The sequence below is a fragment of the Oryza brachyantha genome, chromosome 7 (assembly GCF_000231095.2).
Source record: "Oryza brachyantha chromosome 7, ObraRS2, whole genome shotgun sequence".
NCBI classification, from domain to species: Eukaryota; Viridiplantae; Streptophyta; class Magnoliopsida; order Poales; family Poaceae; genus Oryza; species Oryza brachyantha.
In genome coordinates, this window is record NC_023169.2 from 6,614,217 (window position 1) to 6,630,344 (window position 16,128).

The following is a 16,128-nucleotide window of genomic DNA, read 5'->3' on the forward strand; positions in this document are numbered from 1 at the left end:
TTGATATACTCTTTCATGTACTCATCCTAGTCATTTGTTTTAGTGCATGTTGGTCCTAGAGGCCGAGAAATACTCGAACTAGGGTTGGACTAGGCTTATTGCTTTACACAAACATCTTTGATGATCTTCTCCAACTCTAGAATTCTCTTCAAGTATTTCATAATACCCTCCAATGTTCCTAAGCATGATAACATCATTAGATAGTAACCTATTTTCAAAACTATGAAAAGAATTACTTAGGAATTAACTCACTTGTAAATTTAATTGGCAGGCATGAGCTCTAGTGAATAGACCGCATAATAGCTTTATCGTCTCCTAGGCACACAAGCGAGAGTAGGCAAGAAAGAGTTGGGTCTGTCCAAGTATAGATTGATCGGTTGTTCGATCTATCATGACATAATAGGGTGAATTTTTTTTAATTTTTTAAACCATTTTAATAAATAATTTTATTACTAAACCTCAAGGAAAGGTATTTTCACTGTATGAATCTTTTGGCCATACCAGTGTTAGTGGCGTGGCAAGATAACACGGTCACACAGAGTATTTGGTATGGCAGGCTTGCCACGCCACCGACACCGGCGTGGCAAGCCTGCCACGCCAAATACTCTGCATGACAGCGTTATCTTGCCACGTCAATGTTGGTGACGTGACTAAAAGGTTTATACGGCGAAAATATTCTTCTCTGAGATTTAGTAATAAAATTATATATTTAAAAGGTTTAAAAAATAAAAAAATTCCAAGAGGGTAGCCTGCCTAATCTGGGCGAAGCTGTTAGGGCACCTCCAATGTTAAGTGCTTGGGAAGGTACTTAAAAGCAGCGTTAGCTTAGCACTATACTTAAGAACATATTTAAGCACATCTGTTTAACACTGTACTGGAGGTGCCCTTAGGCCATCGTCAATGCAAGTTTCATGGACACGATTAGCTAGAGTGACATGTCATCTAAAAAGTGAAACTAGGATAAAATATCCCTATCTCAATGCATAGTTTTATCTATTGTTGTTTCCTAGGTTACATGAAAGACACAAGCTGTCTAGATAACAGTGCATATAATATTTTATCCCCATAAAACTAATTTCATCTCTCTTTATTAATACATTGTCACGTCATCAAAAATATATATATGACAACCTATTTATTATCCATAAAACTTCTATTGAGATTAGCCTTAGAGACTAGAAAGAAAAATTAAAGCCACTCGTGAGTTGTGACCAGTGAGACCACCGTGTATCATGGACAAATCAGATTTCAGATTTTAGTCCAGATGTTGGAGTGAACTTCACTTCGAATGCCCTCCATTTGAGAAGTCGGAGAACATCACGGCCGTTCGTTCATTAGTTCTCCGATTTCAAAAGGCCCGGATGCCCAAGCCCGCCGCGGCGGCGTTCTTACCACGGTCGCCGTCGCCGCCGCCGCCGCCGGCACAGGCCGAGCCTGGCGACAACGGGGACTCCTTCCATTCCCTCCTCGGTTCTCTCTCCACCTCCTCCGCGCTCCGCCTCCTCCCCTTCCCACTACTCGCCTTCTCCCGCCTCCGCCACCTCCTCCCCGCCGCCGCGGGCACCTCCCACCTCCTCCTCCGCCCCGTCGCCGCCCTCCTCCTCCACCACCGCTCCCACCTCCGCCTCGGCGTCCAGCTCCACGCGCTCTCCCTCTCCCTTGGCCTCTCCCGCCACCCCTTCCTCCTACCGCGCCTCCTCTCCGTCTACACCTCCCACCCTTCCCTGCTCCCCTCCGCCTCCGCCGTCGCCGCCGACTCCACGGTCCCGCTCCCCTACAACGTCCTCATCTCCGCCTTCCTCCGCCATGGACTCCCGCAGCAGGCCCTGGCAACCTACCATGAAATGGGCAAGAACGGCGTGCTCCCGGACGTCTTCACCTACCCCTCCGTCCTCCGCGCCTGCGCCGAGGCCAGAGACCTCGTGTTCGGCCGGACCGTGCATATGCACGCCGCTGGCGCTGGGATGGACCGCCATTTGTTTTTCCAGAATGCGCTGATGTCAATGTATGCCAAGTGTGGGGATCTCGCCTCTGCACGCGAGGTGTTCGACGGTATGGCCCAGAGGGATGTGGTATCATGGAACTCGATTATATCAAGCTATGCAGCTGCTAGGCATTGGCCGCAGGCTGTGGAGCTGTTTCAGAGGATGCGAGATGAGGGGGCAGAGGTGAACTCTGTGACGTGGAACACAATTGCTGGGGGGTATATTCAGATGCGAGATCACAGGGCAGCGGTAGAGCTTATCAGGGAGATGGTTAGAGGTGGTGCAGAGGTGGATTATGTAACACTGGTGATTGGTTTGAATGCTTGCTCACGGGTTGGGTGGTTGAGGCTTGGTAAGGAGATCCATGGGTTGGCTGTGCGCATATGCTGTGACCAAGTTGAGAGTGTTAGCAATGCATTGATCACGATGTATGCTAGGTGCAAGGATATGGAGTGTGCTCGCATGTTGTTCAGGATGCTGGAGTGCCCTGGGGTGGTGACTTGGAATACAATGCTATCTAGCTTTGCACTGTCAGATTGTGCAGAAGAGGCTTCTAGTATATTCCGTGAAATGGTATGCAGAGGTGTGCAACCTAATTATGTTACTGTTGTTACCTATCTTGCTCTCTGTGCCCGTGTTGCAAATCTGCAACATGGGCAGGAAGTTCACAGTCACATTATTAAGCATGATTTCAAAGGGTATCGGTTGTTATGGAACTCTCTTATTGACATGTATTCCAAATCAGGGAGACTGTTTGTAGCACAGAATGTCTTTGATAGCATGGATGACCGTGATACGATATCTTACACTTCAATGATAGCAGGATATGGAATGCAAGGTAAAGGAACACTTGCACTTCAACTTTTTGAGCAGATGATTGATAGCGGGATCAAGCCTGATCATATAATCATGGTCACTGTACTCTCTGCTTGTAGCCATTCTGGACTTGTTCCTGAAGGAGAAGAGATTTTTGACAAGATGGTCCGTTCATATGGTATTAAGCCCCAGATGGAGCATTATTCTTGCATGATTGACCTATATGCACGTGCTGGATTATTGGAAAAAGCAGAGGAAATGCTTGGCCGTACCCCTTTTCCTCCAACGTCGACGATGTGGGCAGCATTAGTTGGGGCTTGTCATGATAGAGGCAACATAGAAATTGGTGAAAGGGCAGCAAGGAGACTTTTAGAGATGAGGACAGAGAATTCTGGGCACTATGTTCTGATTGCTAACATGTATGCAGCTGCCGGTTGCTGGGATGAACTAGCAACAGTCAGGAAACTAATGCGTGACTTAGGTGTCACAAAAGCACCTGGGTTAGCATGGGTTGATCTTGGCAATGGGTTCACCCCTTTTTTAGTTGGAGATAGGTCAAACCCACTAGCACCAGAGATCTATGAGGTTTTAGATGAACTATCTCAGGAAATGAGGAATATCAGTGATATAGACATATTAGAGGAAAACATAGAGTAAACATGTAGTGGTAGGACATGAAGAAAATGCTATTGCTTTCATCAGCAGAGGTCACAGTGAACTCCGGTATGAGATGGTTCAATGAGTTAGACAGATCAAAAAATGAAATGACAGCACATAGATATATGGACAAATTCTGGAGATAATTGCTACAACATGACTCTGCAACATGTGTGGGTTTCTAACAGACATGTCAATTGCTTGCATTGCCTTTTGAAACTGCAAAATAGTGCGCCCAAGTCAATTGCCCACAGGAATGTTTGTTTTTGGCAATTGATACTTCGTAGATACCATCTTGAAACAGAGATGATTTTACATCAATGTGTTTATTGGTTTTCATCTTTTAATACACAATGGTATGCCATGGTTACACTTTCCATTCAGCCTAATCTTTCTAGTAGACAGTACCAGTCACTCATTATATTAAAATTAATTCAACACATGGCCATATATCAGAAGGAAGTTGTTACAAAATTCATTTAATATTGATAGATAAAGAGGAGTTTTTTTTTCCCAAATTCATTTGAGCACTTTTATTCCTGTAATTTAATTTGATGTGGTTTGCCTAATTTTTTATTTGAGGGCTTGAAGCTAGTCAAACTTTTGAGAAAAACTACGCTAGCAACTAGCAAGTCAGTGTACCATATAATTGGCTGAGAGGTGACAAAATGCATCTAATCTAGTAATCTGCTTGATTAGATTGGTCCTAATTTCGTGAAAACGATACCCTGCATAGATATCCAATTCAGGGACATTTACAACATTTCTGTTTTCTTCTAGACGAATACAATGTTGCAATCTTTCCCAGTACACAATTGGTTCCAGACTAGTAATTTTGGTACAGCAATCTCCTGTTAAAATTCAATTTCAGTGAACATATGATCTGATAAACTTGATTGGATGTACTGATATAGGAATTCTGGTGCTGGGAACACCTCTTTGGAGTGTCGTTGTTAATGTTTTCTTGCTTTGCACACACATCATTGTGCTCACGTTTTATGCTCAATGATCTTAACCTTTTTTACCAGTATTCTTAATGTCTCTTGGTTATTGTTGATAGTTTCCATTACTTTTGCTACTTAGGTTTGATTCCCCTTCACTGCGGATTATTGATACAATCTAGGGCAGTTTAGCCTTGTCACCCAAGTGCCAGTTTTACCAGCCTCATAATTTCCAGAATTATTGAAACATCTCTGGAAGGATACTACTGAGAATTTTTGCTTGATCGAAGAGGAGGCAGTTATGAAATCTGTGAAAATTAATCATGCAGATATGCTGGATTAAGTTTTGTCCTGTTAATTGAAAAGATGATTAGGTAGTTGATTGCACGTCAATCTATATATTATATTGTTCAAACTTTTATAAATATATTTTATCCCTATTATTATTATTATTATTGTTGTTGTTAGTATTATTATTATTATTATACTAACGGTACATAGGTACATGTCAATAAGTTGTCGTGTTGCTCAATTTCGATCCAGGCTGGAACTAATGATAGCTCATTTCCCTTTGTTACTCTTCATGTAGGGAAATTTTTCTGGGGCAATCCCATGAGAGCTAGGGGATTTCTTTTTTGAACTGCTTTTAATACTTCTTTTTAAAATGACAATCACATCTTATTTCCAGATCTACTATGCCACTGTACCCGTTGTGTCAAAATACTACCTCATTGGAAAAATGTCATGTAGTGAACAATGGTCTTGACAGGCCAGGGAGCGTGGCTTGGCAAAAAGCCATAAGATAAACGCATGAGAGAAATCCATAAGAAGAAAAATGTGGTATCGTGTTTCTGGTGTCTCTATGTTAGCATCGGCAGCTTGAGCCACGACGACACCACAGATTGCTAGATCAGCTGATAATCATGTTGGTGCGTGCCAACTGCCAAATTTCCTGGAAGGATAGAAACTTGAAGCTTCTACATCTCTACATGAGTGATAGATGAAGACAGGTAGTGGAGCGGTTAGTCACAAGCGCACAGCACTGGGATCACCTAGAAGCCAGACGGCCCAGACACTTGTAGATTCTATCACATTTTGGCACTAGTGAACATCAGGAAGAAGGTTAGGATATCCTTTTCACTACATATTTATTTAGTCTCTATTGGTGTATTCTCTCTTTCATTCCCACTTGTGGCATCTTCCGTCATTTGAATCCGTTTTTATTGTAAACCATGCCACTTAATTTATGTTTATTTTTTTTCTATTCATTTGTTTTGAGTTTCCAAGTTCTAAAGGAGCCTTAACTTGTGTAGTTAGGGTGCGATAGTTACATAGAAATTATGTGATGCGCCTTATTTTGCCAATATTTTTACAAGGTTAAGGTTAGTGGTAAAGCTTTTTCTTTCTTGAACTCAAAAGTAAGATAACGCCAATGCATGTGTAAGACAATATGAAGGGTACTATGTTAGAATTTCTCATCACATTGACTATAAAATAGAATATGTCTCATATCAACAGACTAGTTACCAACCATATGCCAATTGTTCCACAAATAACAAGGTGGCTAACTCTGCGGCCCACATGGCCTTGATCAGAGACTATCCCTACTACTGCTACAGACCAGAACCGTGCATTAGATTGGATTCCTAATCCCCTCTCATTAACTAATCGTATAACACTCAGATCCTCCTAATATTCTCTTAAAATTGAGCTATTTATATGGTACAGTCCGGGTACAGCATTATATGCTTTGACGAGTTTAAGATTAAAAAAAAAGCCGGTAGGAAGCTAATTTCTCAGAATCTGAAAAACTTGGGGTTTCCCAACTAGTTTATTTCTAGATTATGCAACTCTAAATTCTCAGAAGCCAAGTGTTATTTAAGAGAACTTTTGACTTTTGGAGATTCTATGAGAAACTCTGATTGTCCGAAGCTCCTCTCCAAATATGTCTAAAGGAGGGCTATATTGCGACATGTTTAAACTAATTAAGGTCAGTCACGAAGTCCAAATGTAACCTTCCTAAACACCAGTTAATTATGCCGCCCACGCTCCCAATTTCCCGTGCATGTGAGGAACAATAACAAAGTCCAAAGTCCTACGAAATCGATGAAATTCATCGTGCTTCGAAGCCCCAAAGCAATGGAGTGTTGATAGCTTGGTGAACCGGAGAACGGAACGGCGTCGATGCAAATTGCTGTGGCTGGGGAACACATGGAAACAAGGAGATGCTATCTTGACTCCAAGAGATTACAGTGTGAGTAAGTGCGGTTTACGCTGTAAGATCTGCAATTTATCATGTAAATATATATTTAAAAAATAACTGTTTGTCGGAAAAATTTGCGCAAGTAATATAGTTAGTCCAACAGAAATCTTGCCGCACTTTTTTTTAAAGTAATCACAACCTACATGTGTTACCTCCATATTCTAACATACGACACTTTAGTCTTTGGACGCGATATCTGACCATTTATCTTATTAAAAATATTAGTGTAAATATTTCAAAATATATATTGTGAAGTACTTATATAATAAAATAAATCATAACAAAATATATAATATTTTAAAAATAAATACAACGAAGGATCAAACTTTGTCTAAAAGTTAAAGTGGTACACATTTAAATACGAAGGAGCAGTAATAAGACCATCGGTGAATATGTAAGCGTGTCGCAGGTCTACGGACAACAAAATACCTAAAGTAAACGTGTCACGAGTGTGGCTACAGACAAAAAAATGCGTAGCTCGAGGAGTGACAGCAGATGATCGGGGGCATCAAGCCAGGAAAGAGCACTTTCGATTAATCTGTACTTAAGCAGAACAGAGTAATGAAGGGCCCCATCATTGACCAATTACTAACAATATGCTACGCAACGTCATACTATCTTTTCGCTAGGACAAAATTTAAATTTTCAATAATAAATTTAGAATTAATTTTAGTATTTTTATTATAGTTTATTTTTACTTTTTACTTTTAAATCACTAGAAACACACATATAAAAATTTTATTCATAAATTTTATTTTATTTATAAATATATCATTTCATGTTTTTTTGATAAAAAACCAAAAGATGACCTCCCGTAACAGCATAAAAAGTAATTAATAATTATACGTCGTTAGCGACTTGTGCATCATTGTAAAAAGAAATTACAATAAAAACCCATAAAATAATTTCAAATTAAGTTTTATAATTTAATTTTAATTTTAGGCTAAGGGAGAAGGTCTCAGACTTAGGGTGTCTCCCTGAGAAAGCCAATAATTAAGTTCCAAATTTGTTTACTGGGAACTGTCCCAAAATAATTCTCTCCCTAGGGGATAACCGGCACGGAAAATACGGTAATAGATTGGTATATAATTAATTATTAAATATAAAAATAGATTAATCTAAATTTTTAAAGTAACTTTTTTATAGAAATTTTTCGAAAAAAACATACCGTTTAGTAGTTCGGATGTGTGCGCGTGAAAAATAAGGGAATATGCTGTTAACAGGGAAACTAACAAGGCCTAAATCTTCATCAACTCCAATAGTCCTCCTATTTTTACGGGTTCGAGTGACTGGGAACATCGAAAAGGCCTCCAAATCTAGCTTATTAGGATTGGACAATGCAGAAGATTGATTTTTGGACTATTTTTTAGTAAGTTTCAGGGACAAATACTGGACATACTGGAGATGCTCAATAACAGAGGGCGGGGCCAAACCCCACCGATCAGATTCCCTGGCATTGGCAGCATAGTAAAAAAATCTGTACGGGACCATGGTTAACCCAAAAAACCCAAACCGGCAACGTTGATGGCTAGGTTTTGCTAAAAACCGTTCCTGCAATCAAACCAGTAAAACACTGTACTAGTTTTTCGGAATCAAACGGTTTTTTAACTTGTCCCACCACAGTTTTGTATTATGAGCTTATTATAGTATTTATTATAGTATTATATTATGAACTTATTAGGTTAACGTATTACAATTATTATTTGATATTATGGTCACGTACCGATAGATCTCTGTCTTATATTAAGTTTATTTTTCAGTTTTTAGATATAATGTTTTGACTCTTCGTCTTATTTAAATTTTTTTGTGATTAATATTTTTATTGTTACTAGATGGTAACACTTTATGCGTGATTAATTTTTTTAAGTTTTTTAATAAAATTTTAAAATAAGACAAATGATCAAATGTTGGAGCACCGAAATCGAAAAAGAAAGTTATTGTGGGACATAGGTAGTATAATGTTTTATTTATACATGTTTATCAATTTACGATGGTTGTATATTAAAATAATATAAATTAAATATAATATTAGTAAAGAAAACATCGACAGGTTGACAGAAGACCCGATGAACCGACGGCTAGAATGGGTCGACGTTCGGTCTAGGTTTTTCTAGTTTTTTTACTAGGTTGACCGACATCCCTTCACAATTTCTTACACACGCATGTCGCTTTTTATATATTTTTAAATTTTTTTATTTTTAATCTAAAAAATAAATACTTTTCAAAACTTACTTCATTAGCACGATCGCATGGCATTAACATTACGGCGTGTCGAAAAGATCATGTATGGAAATATCTGTCTTACATTAGTTTTAAAATTCAAAACTAAAATGGTTTAGATATAAGAATTAAAAAAAGAAAACCGGCGCCAAACCTACCAAACCCACGGTGCAGAGTTTTTCCAATTTCCACGCGACGGACAGCGCAATCCAAGGCGACCACCTCCACACGCACACGCACCCCGACGACGGCGACCTCTCTCCTTTGTATCTCCCTCTCCCCCCAATCAATCCATTCCCATTTCCTCTCGCCGCCACCCCGAGCCTTCTTCCTCGCCCATGCCGCCACTGCACGCCGCCGCCGCCGCCGCCGCCACAGTGTCGTCTTCTCCTTCTTCTTGATCGAGCCGCTTGGTCTTCGCCTCTTCGGTTCTTTTCTTGATCGCGCGGAGGCGGGAGTGGGAGGGCCATGAAGTCCGCCACCTCGCTCCTGCTCGGCGCGGCGCTCGCCACGGTCTTCTTCCTGCTCTACACCTCCGTCTGCCGCGACCTTGGCCCCGGGCAGCCCAGGTCGCCGTCGTCGTTGTCGCCGCCGCGGTGGGCGCAGGAGCAGGGGACGGCCGTGGCCTCGAAGGTCGTCAACGCCGAACGGGGGACCCGCCGCCCGACCAAGCAAGAAGTGGAGAGAGCTGCTCCGAGGGAGGAGAAGCAGACGAACGAGGCGGCTGCGCGCGGCGGCGGCGATGGCGACGGCGCGGCGGAGCAGCATCAGCAAAACCAGCAGAAGATCGTCATGCCTACCAGCCAACAGGTCCGTGTGCCTCCCGTCTCCTTTTTCCTTGAAAAAACAAAATCATTCAAACATTTTTTTTAAAAGAAAAAGTTGTGTTTACAAACTAAAACTTGTTGTTTTCTCTTCGTTTTAGCATGTTTAGCTCTTACGAAGTGACTATTAGCTAGAAATTACACACTGCAATGTTGCTTAATCACTTGCACACACGTTGCAATTAGTGTTTGCTAAACAATCCAAATCACTCAGGATGGTAACCATCAACCTAATAATCCGATACAGATATATCATTTCAATTTGTTAATTAGCTACTTGGTCGACCTGTGCGACTTCCATTTCGTCACTGCTGGACCATACACATGGCTAATTGACAAAAAGTCCCATTTGTATATGTAGAAACAGTCTATTGCTTCAGTGGCAATTAAGCTTATGTACCTTCATCATCAAGTTCAAGGGATTATTTATTTATTTTAGCTGCATCCATTTCCATAATTGAAGGACCACCTATCATGCTTGCATCAAGTTGACACTTCAACTAATTTATCCCCTTCTTTTTTATCAAATTATTTTCTGCATGTTAATTATGATATATTTGTGGAAATAAAATATATGTTGTTGATAGCCTGCCTCAAAGATACTCTGGACCAGCTAGCACAGTTAACCTTACTGGCTAGAAAAGTATGTTTGTAAGTTGACGAAATTCTGGATCAGAATATATGACGCCCTCAATGTGAAAAATATTGCACAAACTGGATGATGCAACGTATAGACCGGCCGTTTTACCAGCTATATTAGCACGTGGAGCTAGTTAGCCCAATAATTATGCTAATTAATTAGTAAGTGATCGTTAGTGGTACTGATTAAATTGAGAAAACTATTCCCTGTGTCCCAATGGATTTCCATGTTACTCAGTTTTGCTGAATACTGCACCACATAACCCTGGATTCTAAATTATTTTTATATTCCTTGTACGCATGCTCATTCAGTCATTTGACCTACAATGAGTTGACCATTTATTAGTTACTTTCTTTAATTTTTAAGAAGTTTTGGACTGGTCCTAAATCAAACTACTTTAATTAAATCCACTATTAAATGTATTTTTTATTGTGTTAGAAATGTTATTTTTTTCTATAAATCTAGTTAAACTCGAATAAGTTTAATTTAAGATGAATATATAATATTTTATAATATGAAATAAAAGGAGTATGAATTGAACCCCTTTGAGCTAAATCAATTTTGAGATAAGTCTCAGCTAACCATTTCCCTAGATATGGGTGATATGAATTTGGAAATTGTTATTCATTTTCCCAGTCAATCGGTGTTGCGTCCATGCTTTCCTTCAAATTTTGCAAGGAATTTGTTCGAAAGTTTTGGTGCACATGTTTTTGCTCATTCTATAAATAAGTGAAACAATATTTTTACAAACAAAAAATAATTTGAATGGAATTTTTATATACGTGTTCATACCATCTAAAATACAAGACTGAAAATAAACTACGATGAAAAACTGCAAAATTAATTCTAAATTTAAGATTGAAAAAATAAATTTTGATGTATAAGTATAAGCGAAAAGATGAGGAAGCTAATTGTTTAGTTTACTTACGTTATTTGTATGTAAAAAGTACAAGTAAACTGGATGTCAACGCGACGGACTATACATTTATACCAGTGAACTAACAAGCTGAATATTTTAATATAGTACAAGGATACGAATTAATTAATCCCATGCCACATTAGAAATTTCATTGATTGAACTTTGATAAAGGTCATTAGTACACTAGGCAACGTACGTACTAAATGTTTTTTATTAATATATTTAACCAGTAAGACCTACTTACTTGGTCCCACCGTTCAAGTAAACAAATATATAAGGCCAATAAGACGTAGTTTTCCAGGGAATTGAAATATACTTTGAACTATTACAATGTCGCTTTCGCTGTGTTGTATACGTATTTTCTCCGTTTTAGCTTCTGTTTATGCTTATGAGTTAAAATTTAATATTTTTTAAATTTTCAACTTTAGATTTATAGTTAATTTTAGAGTTTCTTTATTAAAATTTATTTTCAGTCTTTGATTTTATATCCCAAAATACACATATATGAAAATTTTATTTATAAATCGTTTGATTTTTCCATCAAACACCAAAAGATGACCACTTTCGTGTAATTTGCCATATATTCTTGGGGTGTAAACTTTATTAGAATAATAAACCATATATTCTTGGGGTGTAAACTTTATTAGAATAATAAACTAGTTTGAAACGAAGAGAGCACCTTTTTTTTTTTAGAAAATTCTCTACGTACCTGACGTTCTTTTTTGTAGTTGTTTCCTCAACAACACTACAACTGCACAAGGACCTGAAGTTCACCAGGGCTTCAACATTTTACTGAATTTTTCACAGAAACTATTTTTGATAAAAGAAGCAAAGGCGTGCTTTCCAAGAAGTAAAAGTAGCCACATAAGCTAGGTCTCTTTAGTTCCCATGTAATTTCTCCAAAAATCCTGCAATAAGGCCATATTCCAGTATGTCGCTTTCATCTGCCTTATTTATTACTTTATCTATTTCAAAATGTAAGCATTTTTATAATTTAAATTTTATACCATATATAAGTATTTCTACAATGAGTCCTATAATTTCAATCATCCTAAGTATTCCAGAGCCAATCAGATACTTAGAAAGATAGTCTAATTAATTCAAAATTCAAATACTAACTACTAAAATGACTAAAAGAGAATTTTTTGATGTCTCTTTAGTCTATGCTAAGCAATCTAGAAATGCATATATTTTAAAACGGAGCTAGTAATTAATTTTCATCTAAACAACACTATGTAAGGATATATTCATCACATCTTTTTCCGCTTATGCTTATAAGCCAAATTTGAATTTTTAATCTTAAATTTAGAGTTGAATTTAGAGTTTTTTCATCAAAGTTTATTTTCCGGCCTTTACTTTTAGATCCTTAGGAATATGTATATAAATTTTTTATTCATAAATTACTTTTCGTTTACATATATGCCGTTCGGCACCCATTAGCATTTTTTAGGAAAACGGATTAAATCCGGGGCCTCTCCTCTGCATCTGAACCGGATGTACGTACACAGCTGCCATATACCGTATATATACACTAGGAAAATTTTTAAGGTGCTCCAAGTATATTTGAACCTTTCATTAATTGGTGTTTGATCCAACGGATGATACAGTCTCTTATCTTGCTAGAGGTAATACTTCATTACAAGGAAATAATGTATTTATGTTGCATATGCTATTAAGAACAACCAGGTTAATAAGGTAAGTAAATATTTATAAATTGAACTTACATCTATATTTTGTTAACTTGAAATATCATGTTTCAATTTCGCACGTGTAAAATCAAAGGCACCAATAATACTTCAAACATGTGAAATTAGATAGAATATTACACGCAGAATTTAACTGTAAACCGCTGTGAAAAAATAATAGTGTCTACAAAGGTGCTTATGAAATTCAATTTAATTTTGTGGTATCCAGTTTATATTTTAGTGTGGTCTCAAATATGACAACGTTGACATGTTAAACTTAATTACATGTAAAACTATTAAAAATTGCGATCAGCTACTGCCAAATTTGTATCCCTAATTATTGCCATGCACGACTAATTACACATTAAGTTTGGAAAGAATAATTAGCAGAGTCAGTTTCTTTTCCTTCTTTCACGGTGATCTTTTAATTGAGATAAATAAAATATTTTTATCTGAGAAAATGATAATTATCAATGGCTGAGATGCATTTGAGCTCTTACCTCTAGAGAGGTAAGTTGGAGCACCGTAAAAGTCCTCTATACACTAACATGAACGAACAAACAACTGGGCAGCAGCAGGACACGTCGTCTGGGCACCAGGACGACCTGGGCGAGCTGCTCCGGCGAGCGGCGACGGCGGACCGGACGGTGCTGATGACGGCGATAAACGAGGCGTGGGCGGCGCCCGGGTCGTTCCTGGACCTGTTCCTGGAGAGCTTCAGGCACGGCGAGGGCACGGCGCAGCTGGTGCGGCACCTGCTGGTGGTGGCCATGGACGGCGGGGCCTTCCAGCGCTGCCGCGCCGTCCACCCCTTCTGCTACTGGTTCCGGGTGGACGGCATGGACTTCGGCGCCGAGCAGACCTACATGAAGGGCGACTACCTGGAGATGATGTGGCGGAGGAACAGGCTGCAGCAGACCATCCTCGAGCTCGGCTACACCTTCCTCTTCACGGTATATATGCTGATCCATCGTTTTTCTCTTCGTTCCTGATGACATATATATTTTCTATGACTTTTTGCTATGTTGCTGTAAATGATTTTAATTTTAGATCTCTGAGGAAACATTCAAAATTCATATATATCTTGGCCATAAAATGTAAAAAAAGAAATGAACATTTCAAGTAAAAGGGGATGTTTTTTTTTTTGAGATAAATGGCTCTAACCATTTGGATTATAAGCCGTGAAGAAATAAAGAAAGAAAACAAAATTACTTTATGGATAAATTTTTTGAATCAATATTGTTAGGGGTTTTAAAAGCTACGTTGAAAAATAGAGAAAGATGAAAAAACAAACACTCCAAAATTATGTTTCAAGTTTACAATGTTTAGCTATGGCCGCTAAATTAACAAGCAGAGATAACGAGAGGCAAACCAAATGTGTTCACGTGAAATTTTTGTTCTACAGCTCTACACTTTTTAAGTCCATTGTTTGGTTTTTTTTAGAAAATACCAAACAGGGTATTTGTAAAAAAATAATTCGTGGGTTATATTTTTATTTATATGTTCTTACCGATATAAGAGAAAACGTTTGAAAATAAACTCTTGTAAAAAACTTTAAAACCAGGTTAAAATTTTAAATTTTAGTTTATAAGCATAAGAAAAATTAAAAAGACGAGGTTGTTTGTTGGCATTGAACAGGACGTGGACATCCTGTGGTTCCGGAGCCCCTTCCCGCACATCTCCCCCGACGCGCAGGTGGTCATGTCCTCCGACTTCTTCGTCGGCGACCCGGACTCGCCGGGGAACTACCCCAACGGCGGGCTCCTCTACGTCCGTGCCACCGCCAGCTCCGTCAGGTTCTACCAGCACTGGCAGGCCTCGCGCGCGCGGTTCCCGGGGAAGCACGAGCAGTTCGTCTTCGACCGGATCGTCAAGGAAGGGGTGCCGCCGCACGTCGGCGCCAGGGTGCGGTTCCTCGACACCGCCCGCTTCGGCGGCTTCTGCCAGCACGGCGACGACCTCGGCAGGGTCGTCACCATGCACGCCAACTGCTGCGTCGGCCTGCGGAACAAGCTGTTTGACCTCAGGAACGTGCTCGACGACTGGAAGGCCTACCGAGCGAGGGTCGCCGCCGGGGACACGGCGCGTCTCTCGTGGAGGGTGCCGGGGAGGTGCATCCACTGATTTGGGTGACGGATCCGTCGGGGAATTAAGGGTGGGGCTGAGTGTTTTTTTTTTGGTTGGGAGATGAGGGGGTAGGCTATTGAGTTCATTATTCCTTTTGCTTTTGGTTGCTGTGTGTATATAGTTTGTCCCATGATGCATGAGAGATTTACTCGACTAGCTGCTCTGTCTAGGGTGCATCGGAGGCATTCCTTGTTTGTTGTGTATCCATTTTGTATCATGTTAACTCATTAAGTAATTAATGCGTTATTATAATGAGAATTACCGATAATTGAACGATCCATCGGACTGTATTTTCGTACCAGACTACCAGTCTAGCCAAGCTGAGTATTCACATATCCCTGTTTTTCACATATCGCAGGCATAAAAATATAAAAACAAAAGACTATTAAATCCAAATGAAATTGTCTCCCACTCTATCTACTTCCAGTATGTTTGTTTCCTAATTTCCTAACCTCCATTGCAATGATAGTTATAACGTTGTTATGGGACAAACAAGATGAAACAAAAATGGTCTTATTTGTGGAGAGGGGAGTAGAAATTAAGTTCCTAACTCTTGGGCGAATCCAGCATTATCTTGTATTCCGTCTGACTTTTTATTTGACGCCGTTGAATTTTGGATCTATTGTTTGTCTTATTCAAAGTTTATGTTCAAATATGTAAATTTATTAAAGTGCATTTAGTTACAAATCAAATCATTAAAAAATAATTCATAATTATGTATTTTTTAAATAAGATGAATGGTCCAAATAAACAACTAAAAGTCAACAACGTAAAAAAAATAGATTGCAATACCATTTTGCAAGGAAGATGATGTTGTGGGCGGCATTTAGGTATAATCTACCAATTGAGTTCCGCAAATTCGAATTTGGCTTTAAAATTCTGGCAGAAGCACGATTACAAATACCATTTCCCTGAAATACTAATTGACTTCTTAAATACCGTGTCGGAAACGAATTGAATGTCATCGCCTTTTGTTGGAGGTTGCACGTAGGTTTTGCTCGCCCCGGACGCATGCAGTGGCAAGAAGCACTCCTACTCCGACTGCGAATGA

At 39.3% G+C, this 16,128-nt stretch overlaps 2 protein-coding genes across 3 annotated transcripts; both read left to right on the forward strand.

Annotated features, from left to right (window-relative positions):
* Positions 1 to 1,326: 1,326 nt before the first annotated feature.
* On the forward strand, positions 1,327 to 3,480 carry LOC102711364 (pentatricopeptide repeat-containing protein At1g71490). Its single transcript, XM_006658420.3, has one exon. The coding sequence runs from the start codon at positions 1,362 to 1,364 to the stop codon at positions 3,456 to 3,458; it is 2,097 nt and encodes a 698-aa protein (XP_006658483.2). The 5' UTR covers positions 1,327 to 1,361; the 3' UTR covers positions 3,459 to 3,480.
* Positions 3,481 to 9,158: 5,678 nt separating this feature from the next.
* On the forward strand, positions 9,159 to 15,355 carry LOC102711636 (uncharacterized protein At4g15970-like). 2 transcript variants are annotated; one of them, XM_015839464.2, is made up of 3 exons: positions 9,159 to 9,692; positions 13,523 to 13,903; positions 14,589 to 15,355. In XM_015839464.2, exons 1-3 carry the CDS (start codon positions 9,351 to 9,353, stop codon positions 15,072 to 15,074), a joined length of 1,209 nt encoding a protein of 402 aa, XP_015694950.2. In that variant the 5' UTR covers positions 9,159 to 9,350; the 3' UTR covers positions 15,075 to 15,355. The 2 variants fall into 2 exon arrangements, with proteins under 2 accessions (XP_015694950.2, XP_015694951.2); XM_015839465.2 differs by having other exon boundaries at positions 13,526 to 13,903.
* The last annotated feature ends 773 nt before the right edge of the window (positions 15,356 to 16,128 follow it).

What these genes read in the sequence shown, in the direction of transcription:
- LOC102711364 (XM_006658420.3), top strand. Translation starts at nt 1,362, where the DNA reads ATGCCCAAGCCCGCCGCGGCGGCGTTCTTACCACGGTCGCCGTCGCCG.
- LOC102711636 (XM_015839464.2), top strand. Translation starts at nt 9,351, where the DNA reads ATGAAGTCCGCCACCTCGCTCCTGCTCGGCGCGGCGCTCGCCACGGTC. An exon ending in TCATGCCTACCAGCCAACAG is followed by an intron (nt 9,693 to 13,522) that starts GTCCGTGTGCCT and finishes ACAACTGGGCAG; the next exon opens with CAGCAGGACACGTCGTCTGG. An exon ending in GCTACACCTTCCTCTTCACG is followed by an intron (nt 13,904 to 14,588) that starts GTATATATGCTG and finishes GGCATTGAACAG; the next exon opens with GACGTGGACATCCTGTGGTT.